Genomic DNA, 13,653 nt, shown 5'->3' with positions numbered 1-13,653 from the left:
GCTGGCATGGCTCAGCATCCCTGGCCCTCATCCTGTGACATTAGCAATGGAGCCCAGCCGTACAGAGTCCGGCCTTGCCTGCACAGATCAGAGTCTGTTGCACAGAGCCAGGGTGGTCTCTACGGTTTTCTGTATATCCCATCTCCATCAGCAGGCTTCTCCATGTTCCCGCCATCTGGCACTCCAGCCTCCCAGTGCATCACTCACCATGCCTCCATCTCCCCAGCAGCTCGCGTCTCATCGCTAACCACACTCCTTCCATCACCCTGCCCTCACCACCACCATGCCACCACGGGGGTCTCACCAGTAGAGGGGGTGGTTCCTGACTCCAGAGCACCACTAGCCCTGCTGGTCACACTGTAAGAGAGACACCATGCCAGCAGGGATGGGGTCTGGGGGGGCAGCCCAGGACCATGGCCCTTTGCAAGGCCTGGACGTGGGGCTATGGTGTGCTGAACTGCAACTCCTCAGTGCCAGAGGCAGAGCCCTCCAGACCTGCGTGCACATCCCTGGCCCTGTGCTAGCCTTCTGCGTGGCACTGCACCCATCGCTGGGGCTCTGGAGAGCCAGCACCCTAGAGCCAGCCTACGCTGGGCTTCTCTGAGGCAGGGGGGCTGGTCACAGAGAGGGGTGCCCAGTGCCACACTCCTGCCTGCACGCTTACAGCAGAAACCTGGGGCAGGGGACTCCCGTGAAGTGAGGTGGCCCTGTCCAGCCAGGACATGCCTCAAAGGCACTGGCTAGATGCAGCAACAGAGCTGGGCTCAGCCCCTGCCTGAGCAGCCCCTCTGCCCATGCCTGCATCGCCCTCCCGGCACTGCCGTGTACAGCATGTTTGTTTTGGCTACAGGGCAGCACTTTACTAGGCACGCGAGTGCTCGTCACTCCCTGTTTAACACAGAGACCGCGATGAACCCCAAGTCCACCCTGCGGCGTAGACGGACCATTATCGGATTCCCTAACCTGTCCCTGCGAGACCAAGGTGACAACAACAACCGCGCAGCTGCTTTCGTGCTCCGGGAGTGCCCAGGCTTGGCTGGTGCCTGCCAGAGCTGCCCTGACCATGGGCAGAGCCACCCTGGGGGGGCTGATGCCTAGCGTGGGTGCAGCCAGGCTCCCTGGGGACACCACACTGGGGCTGGCCCTTGGGGACATAAAGGCCACTGCACTAGCTCTGCTCCCTCCTGAGAAGAGGCTGCCTGGGGAGCCGAGGTCCCAGGTGCACTGGTGATGCTGGTCTGACCCTGGGGCTGGGGCACAGGAGTATGGACTCCCCGCTGGGGCCTGCATTTCCCCAGGCTGCTAATTACAGCACCAAGGGGCCACACAACCCTCCCCCTGCCCCCAAGCAGTGGGAGCACGGGGTTGTGTGTCCTGTGTGGAGGGAGGATGGACAGACCATGGGGATTTTGCCCACACAGGCGTGAGCAGAGCTGTTGCCAGGTTGTGAGTGCTCCCATTCCCAGCCCCAACAGCTCCTCTCTCAAACAATAGCATTTGCCAAGCAATTAGGCTGTAATTTGTAAGTTGTGTGAGATGATCCTGGGAAAAGGCAAAGATGGTGCAATGAGAGAGAGAGATTTCTATCTAAGGCAAAAATCTCCCACCTCTTGCTGGGAATTTTGCCTCTCCCCATGCAGCCTGCGCAGGGCCAACACTGCACTCACTCAGCACCCCAAGTCATGGTCCTGCACATTTATGGGGTGGGAAGGCCACTGAGATTTCTCCCAGTGGTCCCAAAGCAACGAGTCACCTGGATTCAGTGCTGGCAACTCCAGCCCAAGTCCTGGCCCCATGCTCACCTATCCCTGGCCTTGGACAGGCCCCTCATGCAGGGCACTGGAAGCATGAGGCACCAGCCCTGCCTCGGTCTTCGCCTGGAGCTGGCGAGGCTGCCCGTGCTGGTATGCTGAGGATGCTCTCATGGCTGAGGATGCTCACGTTGCCCCTGGCTGGCCCCAGAAGGCCACACTGCCATGGACCAATTTTGACCCCCTGTCCAAACAGCATCTGTCATGGCTTGGGGGCCCACCATGCCCTACAGGAGGGTGCAGGGAAACTGGAGCCAGGTTCTTCTCAGAGGTGCACTGGGACAGGACACAAGCTGGAACAAGGGAAACTCTCATGGGTAGAAGGAAGTTTTTCCCCATGCAGGTGGTCAGACACTGTGGTGGGCACCCAGAGAGGTTGTCATGGTTCCTTCCTTGGGGACAGTTGAACCTCAAGTGGACATGGCCTTGAACATCCTGATGTGGCCGCTTGTGGTCTGAGCGGGGGACCAGACCAGACTCCCCAGGTCCCTTCCCAGTTGAGATTTGGTAACACAGATGAGCTGCAGCCTGTGTGGGATCTGTGTGAGCCATCTCGTCCCTCTCTGACCCTACTGGTGGTGGCTTGCTCTGCTCTTTGTGGGCCCCATCCATGCTCCCACCTGCAGGACAGCACCAGGTCAGCACTTTGGTCCCCATGGGGCTGATGTCCCCATGCACAGAGATTTCCACCTCAGCTGCTAAATCATCCATGCAGTCCCTGGCATGTCCCAGACAACAATTCTCAGGCCTACTTCAAGGGTTAACAAAGGCCATGGACTGTCCCCATTTGCAATGTGGCTACTGCAATTTATGAGCTTTAAGAATATCTGATAAGAGGATGAGAACCCTTCCCTGCCAGTCAGCCTGGGCATGTTCCGCTCACTGCTGGAGATGCAGAGATCGGCCATGGACTCGAAATAGTCCTGGCCTCATGGCACCTGGGTCCTGCCAAGCCATGCGCGCAGGACTGTGCCATTGATCCGCTGTTGGAGAGCAGAGCAGGGAGATGCCCAGGGCGGCCCCAGTGCAGGCACTGCTCCCCAGCGCCATGCACACGTGGCAGCCCTGGCCTGTGCAGCTCTGGCTCACTGGAGCTTATGTCTGTCCCCGCAGGCAGCACCAACGGCCCCACGTTCAACACGCACGCGCCCATCGCAGAGTCCGTGTCCTGCAGCTTTGTGCCTGAGACTGCTAATGGGAGAAAGCCACCCCAAGAGATAAGCCCCTGCCAGCCACTTTCTGCCCCACTGAGGAAGACCTTCAGTGACCTTGGGGAGACACTGCAGGCACGGTGCTACCAGCCACCTGCCAAGATGGACAATGCAGCCATGACCTACACTGGCGCCTGCAATGGGCCACAGGGCTCCACCTTCTCCCCGCCATGGAGCGCCAGTTCCTTCAGCTACGCAAGTCCCCCCAGCCCCGCTGCAGTCCAGAGCAAGGGGCCTGCATGTGCTTCACCAGGCAGCTCCAGCGCGTCGCCCAACCTGGGCTCTCCCATGGACACCGACCGGGCAGCCTCTTTCTTCATCGCGAAGGAGGAGCACGTGGGAAGCAATGGGCCCAGCTCCTTCTCCTGTACAGTGCCTGAGTTCCCCCCAGCCACCACAGGCAGCCAGAGGTGTGAGGGCCGAGAAACCAGAGTGAATTTCTTGCCAGGAAGCAAAGAGGAGACAGAGACAGAGAGGGAGCCATCACGCCTGGAGGTGGACCGGGGAGCCTGCCGCTTTCGCGAGCGGTCACTGTCAGTGCCCACTGACTCGGGCTCCCTGTGCTCCATGGACATCACATATGCTGAGAACCGGAGGGGCAGCGCCAACTACACCTTGAACTACCCCAGTGCCAGCTCTGAGGGCAGCACAAGCACTGATAATGTCTCCATGGGGCTGGAACAAGACACTCAGCAGAGGCGACGCTCCAAAAGCATCTCCCTCAAGAAGGCAAAGAAGAAACCTTCACCACCTACACGCAGTGTCTCTCTGATTAAGGATGAGCAAGTCACCTCAGTAGGATCTGGCCCCGCACTGCCAAAGGATCAGAGACCCAAGAGCCTATGCATACTGCTAGACCCTCAGGGCCACCGGCTGGTGCACGCAGATCCACAAGGGAGCGCAGGCAGAGAGCCCAACGGTGTGGCCCTCTCCCATCAGTGGTATCTCACAGACTGGAAGACTGGAGATCCCTACCAGTCGCTTTCTGGCTCCAGCACAGCGACAGGGACCACAGTGATCGAGTGTGTCAAGGCTCGGGGCAGCTCTGAGTCCCTCACATCCCCCTCTATTTCCAGGGCCACAACACCCTCCCAACTCTCCACAGAGGTGGACCTCAAAACCTCTTCCCCGGGTAGGCGCACTGGACTGATGTCCCCATCTAGTGGGTACTCCAGCCAGTCAGAGACCCCAACGCCGACCATCCCCACATCAATGATCCTTGGGCACTCCCCACACCAGGTGCGTGTGAGGCCACTGGTCCCTGAGAGGAAGTCCTCACTGCCCCCCACATCCCCCATGGAGAGGAGCCCCAAGTCCAGGCTGTCCTTTGACCTGCCACTCACACCGCCCGCCCACCTTGACCTCTCGGGGCTGAAGATCTCCCTGAAGGGGAAGACGAAAGTCAGTCGGCACCACTCTGACTCCACCTTTGGCACCAAGCTGGCCCAGAAGACCAGCCCCATCCAGCCCATCATGCCCATGGTCACGCAGTCCGACCTGCAGTCCGTCCGCCTGCGCTCCATCAGCCGGTCAGAGCCAGAGGACAGTGCGGATGGCCCAGACCATGGCGAGGAGCCAGCACACGGCCCCTGCACTGTGCCTGAGAGAAAGATGAAACCACCTGTGGCAGAGAAGCCACCACTGGCCAAACGGCCCCCAAGCATCCTGCCCAAGCCCCTGGTCCTGCGGGAGGAGGGTCCCCTGTCCCCCACGTCCCCACCAAGCATCACTGCCAAGGAGAAGGACAGCTTCATGGTGCTGCGGAAAGGGGAGCTGAGGAGGAGTCCGGCAGAGCCCTTCTCGACCCCAGCCTTGGCAGGGCCACGGCGGCTCTCACAGGGCAGCCTGGAGGATGAGCCGCGGCCAGAGCGCAGTGGTGCCGTTGAGGGGGAGCGGAGGAAGTCGAAGGTGCCCCCGCCAGTGCCCAAGAAGCCCAGTGTGCTTTACCTGCCACTCACACCAGTCCCAGCTCAGCAGGGAGCCAGCACGGGGGACCAGGTACTGACCCCCAGCCCCATCATCACACTGGATGCCGACACCAGCTGCTGCGACCCAGATGCCGATGACCTGCCTCCCCCAGAGGCCCTGGGCACAGCGCAAGGTGGCGAGACCCCCTCCGAGCAAGGTGAGTGCCTCTCCACTCTCTACCTCCCTTCCCTGCACCCATGTCTTGTTTTACCCCAGGGACAACAGGCCCATGGAGGAGGTCCTCTTTGCATCACCCCATGCCCATGCAGGGCATTTCACAGCTGCCTTCTCCTCCCTGTGCACAGGCAGCTCAACAGAGGCCAGCGTGGAGGAGAAGAGCTTCGCAAGCGATAAGACGGCCGACTCCATTGCGGAGGAGGATGATGACGTGTTCGTGGCATCCCGCACGACAGAGGATCTATTCACCGTGATACACAGGTAGGGCCAGGGGCATCAGCAGCTCTGGCATGGTTGCCTCGGCAGTGGTTTGGTGTACGGTGAGGGGCATGGCCAGTCAAGCCAGATGTGCCCATCCATGGTCACACAGCTGGGTACAGCTCTCTGCCCATGCCTCAAATTTTCTGCACCAGGGTTGATGCTCAAGAACAAATTGAGGGTAATCCCCAGGGAGGTTGTTGTAGCCTCATGCACTTCCAATATGGAAGAGTTTCATTTCCTGAGTCTGCCAAGCGGGATCTGTAACCAGGCTCAGTCACCAGCCTGCAAACGGGGTCTGTTCAGCTATCAACTTTGGGGCAAATTGGACCTGTCTACCAGGACAGCACTTGAAGGTAGCTTAGTGCATTACCCAGCCACCAAATGGACTGGTTGTCCTGTTTCCCTGGCGGAGCAGGCACAGCCACAGCCACAGCTGGGCAGACACCATGCCCACCATCTTTTAGGTGCTCCCTCTCCCTGTGGCAGGATAGAGCTGTAGCAACTCATCCCATTTCTAAGAGGTGGCAGCTACTGCCCAGAACTGCTCCCAACACGTCTCTTTGGTGCTTAGGTCGAAGAGGAAGGTGCTTGGGTGGAAGGAACCCGGAGACACGTTTGGCACCCGGCCCAATTCCCACTCACCCGTAAAGACTTCAGGGTCTCCAACCAGTGAGTCGCCTGCATCAGTGGTCAGCACAGGGAAGTCCTCAAGCAGGAATGAAGACTTTAAGGCCCTGCTACAGAAGAAGAGCAGCAAAACCAGCCCTGGTACTCGGCCATCTGCAGCTGAACTGCTCAAGACCACAAACCCGCTGGCTCGGAGGGTCATAACAGAGTTTGCCCCTGAGCTAGATGGTGCAAATAGCCCCAAGAGCCAGCCCTAACCATGCACAGTCCCTTCTGGCTATAAAGGGCTTGAGATGGCTGCAGGGAGAGTACTGCTCCAGGTGGTAGCTTTGTGCACTCAGCTCTCTGCAGATGGGGTGTCTCAGGCTGCCCATGTGAGTCCGTGTGCCCTGCTGGGGTTTTTATTTTTCTTTTGCTTCTTCCTTGGTGAATCTTCTTTTGATGTTCTCCGAGGGGAGAGCAGCTGATGGAGAGGCAGTGTTTTGACCCGAGGACACCATGGCTCTGATGGAGATGGGATATGTCAAGGGGGCAAGAGGCGGGCATGGAGCACCACAAATGGGATCATTCTCTGCTGAACCAGCTCCCTGGACCCTTCCAGCATTTGCCTGGCACCTCCCCTTCCTGCTTCCTGGAAGCCAGAAACGGACTGCAGCCCAGGTGTATTTCAGCATCCACAGTGAAGCTAGCTTGAAACTGTTTGGTCACTTCGGCATGTGGTACTTTAAATGGCTTTTATAATGCACAGTGTTGATGATGTTTTATTCTCTTTCTTTTGACACTGTAACTTGAGTTTCCCAGGCAAAGATCCTAGGTTTGAGTTCAGCTGGATACATGGAGATTCACTTTGGGAAGACATACGGGGCCAGCTGGAAATGAGGTTGCTTTGGAAGAGCCACAAGCAGTTTTCACTCGTCATCCAAAGCATACTCTCCCACCACACTGGTGGACCAGGCGCCCGCAGCCAGTGCGGTGATCTCAGGCCAAAATCCAGTCAATTGAAAGCCCCTGACAATGCTGCATTTCAAAGAGCTCTTTGGCCCCAGCCCAAAAGCGACACCCAGGGATGCTAACGCCATCTCCCGGGGAGCCGTGCTCCATCTTCAGATGCCGTCTGCACAGAGCCCAGCTGAACTGAGCGCAGAGGTGGTCTGTGTGGAGGCACACGGCATTCCTGTGGGATCAGACCCTGCCAGAATGAGCTGGTCCCATAGGAGGCAGTTGATTTCAGTTAAATTAAAATATGAGGTGAGTTTTGGCCTTGCTGATGCGAGAAGGAAGGGGCAGCAACGGACCAGCGCTGCACTGAGGGAGTGAGGAGTTTCCTTCCCTGGCTCTGCCTGTTGCATGGGACTGAAGCACCACGGAAAAGCAGGGTGGACCTGCGTCTCCAGCAAACCTCTGCTGCTTCAGTTGCTGGAGGTCCTCAGTTCCTACTTAGCTGTTGGCCAAACCCAGCCAGGTCCATCTACCTAGATCTGACGTGATCCTGTCCATCTCCTGGTTTATTCCTGGGGTCCCTCCCTACCAACGCAGGCTGTTACCCACTGCCCTGTCTGTGTCCACCGGTGGTGGCAGCGGGGAGCTGCACAAGACTGAGCAGGACATGCATGCATGCGGAGTGCCCTGTTCCACTCACAAAGCGGTGGCTGTGTCCCGCTGGTGTCTGGAGGGTGCTGTTGGCAATGCCATCAACCCGCCAGCACACAGGTCCCCAAGCCAGCCAGACTGCACTTCCCTGAGTGTGCATGGAGCGGGGGCCTTCCCAACACCAGGAGACATTGGCAGTGTCAAGGTCTCCCTAGTGCCAGGAGACATGCACAGGGCCAGGCTCTTGCAAGATCAGGCCTCCGTGGCTCCCTGACAAATGTGGCCCCTTGCTGCCAGGCAGGCCCCCCAGCACCGCGTGTGCACTGCCACAGTGAGACAGGCAGATCAGAGCACCTGGGCTGACGGCCTCCAAGTTCCTAGCAGGAGAGGACAGGGCAGCATCATGCCAGCGATGTGATCAAAGCACTGCTGTCTACCGCACTCCGCATCCTGCTGGGACACTGCTGATTGCTGCCAGCCACCGCAGGAGTTGGTAGCATGGTGGGAATGGCCCTGGGGCCCTGCTGATCAGCCAGGCTGCTGGAGCTCAGCCTCCCCGCAGCAGCTGGAGCTGCAGTTTGGGGCCCCTCAGAGACACAGCAAGGCTGGGCTGGACCTGGCAAGGTGCCCCATATTAGGAGTGGCCAGGACACATTGCTGACGCGTGCAGCAGACCTCGTGCTGTGTGTTCGTGCATGCATGCAAACACATGTGTGTGTTTGTGTGTCTGTGAGCATGTGGGTGTTACAAGGAGGTGGGACGTGCCTTGGCAGGGGGATGCTGAGTAGCAGGCAGCAGGGTTTCTGAGGAACCTCCCCCACCAAGGCATGCCAAAGGGATGGTCTGAACATCTCCCTCTGCGATACCAGCCCATGCCCAGGTGCAAGAATGAGAGAACAAGCTGAGATTCCTCCTGCTCACCCTTCACCCTGAGCTCATTTCAGCAGCTTCTTCCAGGTGGGTACCCACACCCAGCTGGCACCATTGCAGTGCAATGGGTCCCACCGCACAGACTCGCTGGGGGGAGGAGCACCTGCACCATGGCACTTGGCAGGGCAGTGTCTGGCTGCTCTGTCCCATGGCTTCAACTCCACGATGAGGCTTTTTATGTTTGAGGTCCCCCATGGGACTGTCTCTGTGGTGACTCTCCCATCCTCTTAGCCCAGACACCCTTCGTGCCCCTGCAGACCTTAGATGGGCACATGGCTGCAGCAGCTCCAGCTGCATTCAGACACAGGGGCCTGGCTGCAGAAGGAGAAGGGGAGTTTTTAGGAGATAATGACAGAACTTGGCCTAAAACTGAGGGCTAACACCTAGTGCTATGATGGGAGCCCCAGCTCTCAGCAATGTGGGTGCAAGGTCCACAGTGCAGGGAATGAATCGTCCCCTCGTGAGGGATACAGGTGGCAGAGCCAGCCAGCTCCAGGATGGCATCTCAGGCCCTGCCTGGGACCTAAGGCCGTGGAGAGCCTTCCTCCCTCCAGAGCAGCGTTTTGCTCCAAGGTGGCATCTCGTGGGAGGAAGACAGGGCTGAAGAGCATGAGGCAGTGTGAAGGAGAGAACCAGCATGGTCTAGTAATGCCAGTCACCTTCTCTGAGGAACAAGCACGGCTGCAAGCTCATAGCAAGAGAGAAATGGCCAGACAGTGACTACCGGAGAAACAAGGTGTTCAAAAAAATTAGACTATTTCTTTATATATTTCTGTAAGCTCCAGTGTGCTCCAAACCTCCTGTGCCTGGGGAACAGTGAGGCAGCCAGGCCCAGGGTCCCTCCTCCAGGAGCCACAGGGAAAGGGGTGCCTGTCACACAGGATCCTATAGCACAAGGAGGGCCCAGCACTGGAACGGGAGGTGAAGGACAGGACCGCAGCATCCCAGGTCCTGCGTGAGGACTCGTGCTGTTGCTTGGCTGGTGTGGAGGCACTGCAGCACCACGATAGTGATCCCTTGGAAGGGCCAGGGCTGGTTTGGTGCCCACAAGAGGGTCTCTACCCCTCTCAGGAGCTCTGCACATAGATTGTGCCCACATGCCTGCTGTCCTCCTGCTGGTCTGGGCCCCACAGGGAGCAAACACCTCTTGAGGAGCATCCCCTCCCCAGGACTGTGCTGGATTTTACCCTCAAAGAGGCTCAGTTCTCCCTGTCGTCTTTTTTTTTTTCCCTTCCCATTACTTGCACACTGCTCCCCTCCCTCTCGTGGGGTTGCATAATTAAGCCTGTAATTAAGATCCAGGCTGAGAAACTCAGGAAAAAAAAGCTCATACAAATTTCTGTGCTTCATCTGTTTCGGATACTCTGGTGCCCACCCCCCAGCCCTCCTCCTGCTCCTCCCGGGCCCTGCTGCACGAGGCTCTGTGCTGGCATGTGGGGCAGCGAGGGAGCAGTGGGGCATGCCGCACGGCCTTGCCTGTCCTGGCACAGCCTGAGGAGCTGCTGCGGCCGGAGAGGTACTCGCAGGGGAGAAGGAAGCTCTGGGAACAAGTACATTTTGCACATGACTGCTCAGGAAAGCGATAGCGGTGGAGGAGCATGGGCACTGAAGCGTAACCAGCCAGCGGACGGGACTCTGCAAAGCGGGCTGGGGAGAGGAACATCAGTATAAAAAACCTGTTGGCGAAACCAGTCACCTCATATCTAATAAGAAAAGCCTCAAAACCCTAGGCTGTCCCGGCATGAAATCCTGGCTGCTTAGCCAGGATTTGGCCACCTAACAGGAGTCCTGCATCCTCTGTTTCCTCGGTCCTGAGGAAGCAGCTCTTCCCCGCGGAGCTGGCAAGCTCCGGGATGAGAACCGAGCTCTGGCTGTTTGTTTCCTCATCTCCCCACCTAAATGAATGTAGAAACTTTTTTTTTTCCTGCCAGCTGTTTCGTTGCAGCAAAACAAGCTTGCAGCGCCTCGGGGAGCCGTGCCGCAGCCACCAGTACTGTGTCCCCAGGTGCTGCGGGCCAGGCGGGACACGGAGACCTGCTGCTGCTGCTGCTGCTGGCGAGTCCTGCCCGGAGGTCAGCGACCGGCCGAGCCCCAGCCCCGCTCCCAGTCGCAGCCCCGCACGGTGGCAGGGGCTGGGGCGAGCCACGGTTTATTCTCCTGAATGTTGTACTTTTTAATCTCGCAAGCTTGGTAAACTGCTCCCTGCTGACGGCTGGCTGCGTGTGCTGGTTCTTGCGTGGGGGCGGCCGGCGCGTGGGTGAAGCAAGGGGCACCAGGGGAAGTGGGGGGCAGCTCCGGGGTTGCGGGGCGCAGCCCCGACGCCTTGGGGAAGGGCCCGCAGCAGCCCCATTCACCAGAGGTTCCCGCAGCATCCACTGCACGCCTGCCTGCCCCGGGGCACTGGCTGGGCCACCGCAGCGTGCTGGGGACAAGCTGTGGCATGGGTGCCGGGGACAGGCCTGAGGTGCTGGGGTCAGGCACAGTGGGGTGCCGGGGACAGGCCTGAGGTGCTGGGGACAGGCACAGCGGGGTGCTGGGGGCGAGGCTGGAGTGCTGGGGGCAGGCCTGAGACACTGGGGACTGGTGTGGGGTGGGTGCTGGGGACACAACTGGGGTGCCAGGGCCAGCCTGGGTCAGTGCCAGGGCAGCCCGGGGCGCTGTGTGGGTGCTGCACCAAGGCCCCCCCAGCAGCACGGGCTGGCGGCCGCGGTTCCGGTGGGAGGCCGCGCGGCCCCGCTCCGGCGCAGCGCAGACAGCCCAGGGCCTCCCTCCGGCGCGGCGCGGACAGCCTGGGGCCTCCCACGGGCGCGGCGCGCTCCGGTGACGGCGGCGGCTGAGGCGGCAGGATGCCTCCGAAAGGGAAAGGCGGCGGCAAGGGGGGCAAGGGTGAGCGGGGCCCGGGGCGCGGCGGGGGCGCTGGGGCTGCCGGGGGGACACCAGTCCCGGCGGTGGCGGCGGCCCCGGGGCCGGGACGGCAGTAGCAGCAGGGAGACGGGTGCCGCCGGCGCCGCCCGCCTCACAGCGCTGCGTTCACAGGTGGCGATGGCGGCGGCGAGGGCAAGGCCCAGGGCCCGAAGGGCGGCGGCAGCGCCGTGAAGGTGAGGCCTGGCCGGGGCGGCGGGGAGGTGCTGCAGCGGGCCCTGCGCTGCGGCTTGGGTTCGTGCTGCTGCGGCGGCCCGGCCGCGGATGCACCTGCCGAGCAGGGGGCCCGGCGCCGTTTTGTGCTTTACTTGTGTCCTCTAGGTTCGACACATCCTGTGCGAAAAGCACGGCAAAGCCATGGAGGCCATGGAGAAGCTGAAGTCCGGAGTGCGCTTCAGCGAAGTAGCCACACAGTACAGCGAGGATAAAGCCAGACAAGGGGTGTGTGCTGCTCTCTTTCACATCTGTCCCATATTCTGATAAGCAATCATTAAGCGTTTCCGTAAGAACAGTTATCCTACAGTGTAGCTTTGCATCTACTCATTGGCAGCTCCCCCCCCCAGTCCAGTTATTGATGGAAACAGCTCTCAAGCCCTGAGGCTGCCCTGCTCTCAGCACCTGCTTCAAGGCCCACTACCCAGCCCTACACTTCTTTTTCAAGCTAAGGCTGGGGCACCAGCAGCAGGCTCTGGGCATGCAGGATTGAGTTCTGCTTTGGGATGGCAAAGGAGGGACATTGTGTTTGGGGCGAGGAATTTGTTACAACAGAGAACAGTAGAAGCAAGATGAACACTGTTTCCTTCATACAGGCAGTGACAAGAGAGCAGAAAGGCACGGCTGAAGCATACAAGCCCCACAGCAGCAGGAAAGCACTTGTTAAGGGCAGGGTGCTGGCCTGCCTTGGTTCTAGCCAGCCATCACTTGCTGAGAGGCACCACTGAGAGTTCATCCCTGTGCTGTCCTCCCATTTATGAAGTGGTACACCCTGCAGAGACTGAGACTTCCAAACACTGGCTGGAAAGGTCTCCTGTCTCATGAACACATCACCTTCCTGCTGATGAGACACCTTTTGCAGTGAAATTCTGAAAGCTTAACCCTGTTGATTCCTTCTTCCAGGGAGACTTGGGCTGGATGACCAGAGGTTCCATGGTGGGACCTTTCCAGGACGCAGCATTTGCCTTGCCTGTGAGCAGCATGGACAAGCCAGTATATACAGACCCTCCTGTCAAAACAAAGTTTGGGTACCACATTATCATGGTGGAAGGCAGGAAATAAAATATGCATGACCCTTAAATTGTTGACTGCTTGAATTCTGAGAGCTTCCCAGACACTTCCACCTTGCAGCAGAATGGTCATAACCAGCATGTTTTGAAACAGCTAATCTGCTCTGCCATTCTGGCAGGAGGCACAGATTAGAGCCAACAGAGAACAAGGCCATACAGAGAGGTAGAGGACTCCTTGAAAAGGTCAGGCAATAGTTTTCAGCAGTTGAAGTCTTTGTCTTGCTGTCTAGCTCTTGCTGTTCCTGTTGTAAAGATTGATGAGTTGTTCAGCTGAAAAAGAAACTCAGGCTTTTATGTACAAATGCAAATCTTCTGCTGAGAGAAAGAACTCCTCCCTAGAGCACATATCTTCATCTCATCCTCACTAGTGGGAACATGAACAGCTCTCAAACTACCATTCCTGCCCCAGTGCTCTGGAGGTAACCACAGGCTTATCTTGGGAAGACTCCCTTTGGTAAAATTTAGATAATGCCACAGCTAGAACTACTGGTCCCTGCCTTGGGGGGACCCATTGGTGTGCACAGGGTATCAGTTACTAAGTAGAGGTGTGGGATGAATAACCCAAGGCTGGAGGCACCATGACTGTGATCATCACTGGGAGAGGATAGGAGGGTAGATTGGGGAAAGGTGGAAGAGAAGAGGAGGCATGTCTGTTACTGCCTAGAATATAACCTAAATCAAAAGCCACATCTTATCCACTCATAGCTTGGGCAAGAAACTGTGACTTAGGGTTGAATGAGAGGAAAGCTAGAGAAAAAAATCTAATGGGTTGCTTGTTGCCTCCTGCATTCCCCCTCCTGTTAGGCAGGCAGTAATAGCACAGCCTGCTCAGATTTAGACTCTTCTGTCTGGTAAAGCTGGCAAAAAGGATAG

General features: G+C 58.5%; 2 protein-coding genes across 6 annotated transcripts in view; both read left to right on the top strand.

The window, feature by feature from the left end:
• The window catches only part of NHSL2 (NHS like 2), a 52,268-nt gene extending 41,484 nt beyond the window's left edge, over positions 1-10,784 (top strand). For all 4 annotated transcript variants that reach the window (XM_064517995.1, XM_026107800.2, XM_064517996.1 and 1 more), the window contains exons 5-8: positions 851-982; positions 2,925-5,147; positions 5,296-5,428; positions 6,000-10,784. In XM_064517995.1, coding sequence (XP_064374065.1) covers positions 851-982; positions 2,925-5,147; positions 5,296-5,428; positions 6,000-6,312 — 2,801 coding nt within the window. In that variant the 3' untranslated portion in view covers positions 6,313-10,784. The remainder of the gene's footprint in view (positions 1-850; positions 983-2,924; positions 5,148-5,295; positions 5,429-5,999) is intronic.
• Positions 10,785-11,314: 530 nt separating this feature from the next.
• PIN4 (peptidylprolyl cis/trans isomerase, NIMA-interacting 4) lies at positions 11,315-12,791 on the top strand. Of its 2 annotated transcripts, XR_010390960.1 has the most exons (5): positions 11,315-11,461; positions 11,612-11,673; positions 11,819-11,938; positions 12,307-12,519; positions 12,614-12,791. XR_010390960.1 is itself a non-coding variant. In XM_026107804.2 (4 exons), exons 1-4 carry the CDS (start codon positions 11,422-11,424, stop codon positions 12,770-12,772), a joined length of 381 nt encoding a protein of 126 aa, XP_025963589.1. In that variant the 5' UTR covers positions 11,327-11,421; the 3' UTR covers positions 12,773-12,791. The 2 variants fall into 2 exon arrangements, 1 of the variants encoding a protein (XP_025963589.1); XM_026107804.2 differs by lacking the exon at positions 12,307-12,519 and having other exon boundaries at positions 11,327-11,461.
• The last annotated feature ends 862 nt before the right edge of the window (positions 12,792-13,653 follow it).

This window comes from Dromaius novaehollandiae, chromosome 11 (genome assembly GCF_036370855.1).
Source record: "Dromaius novaehollandiae isolate bDroNov1 chromosome 11, bDroNov1.hap1, whole genome shotgun sequence".
NCBI classification, from domain to species: Eukaryota; Metazoa; Chordata; class Aves; order Casuariiformes; family Dromaiidae; genus Dromaius; species Dromaius novaehollandiae.
This window is presented reverse-complemented; position numbering and strand designations above follow the sequence as displayed.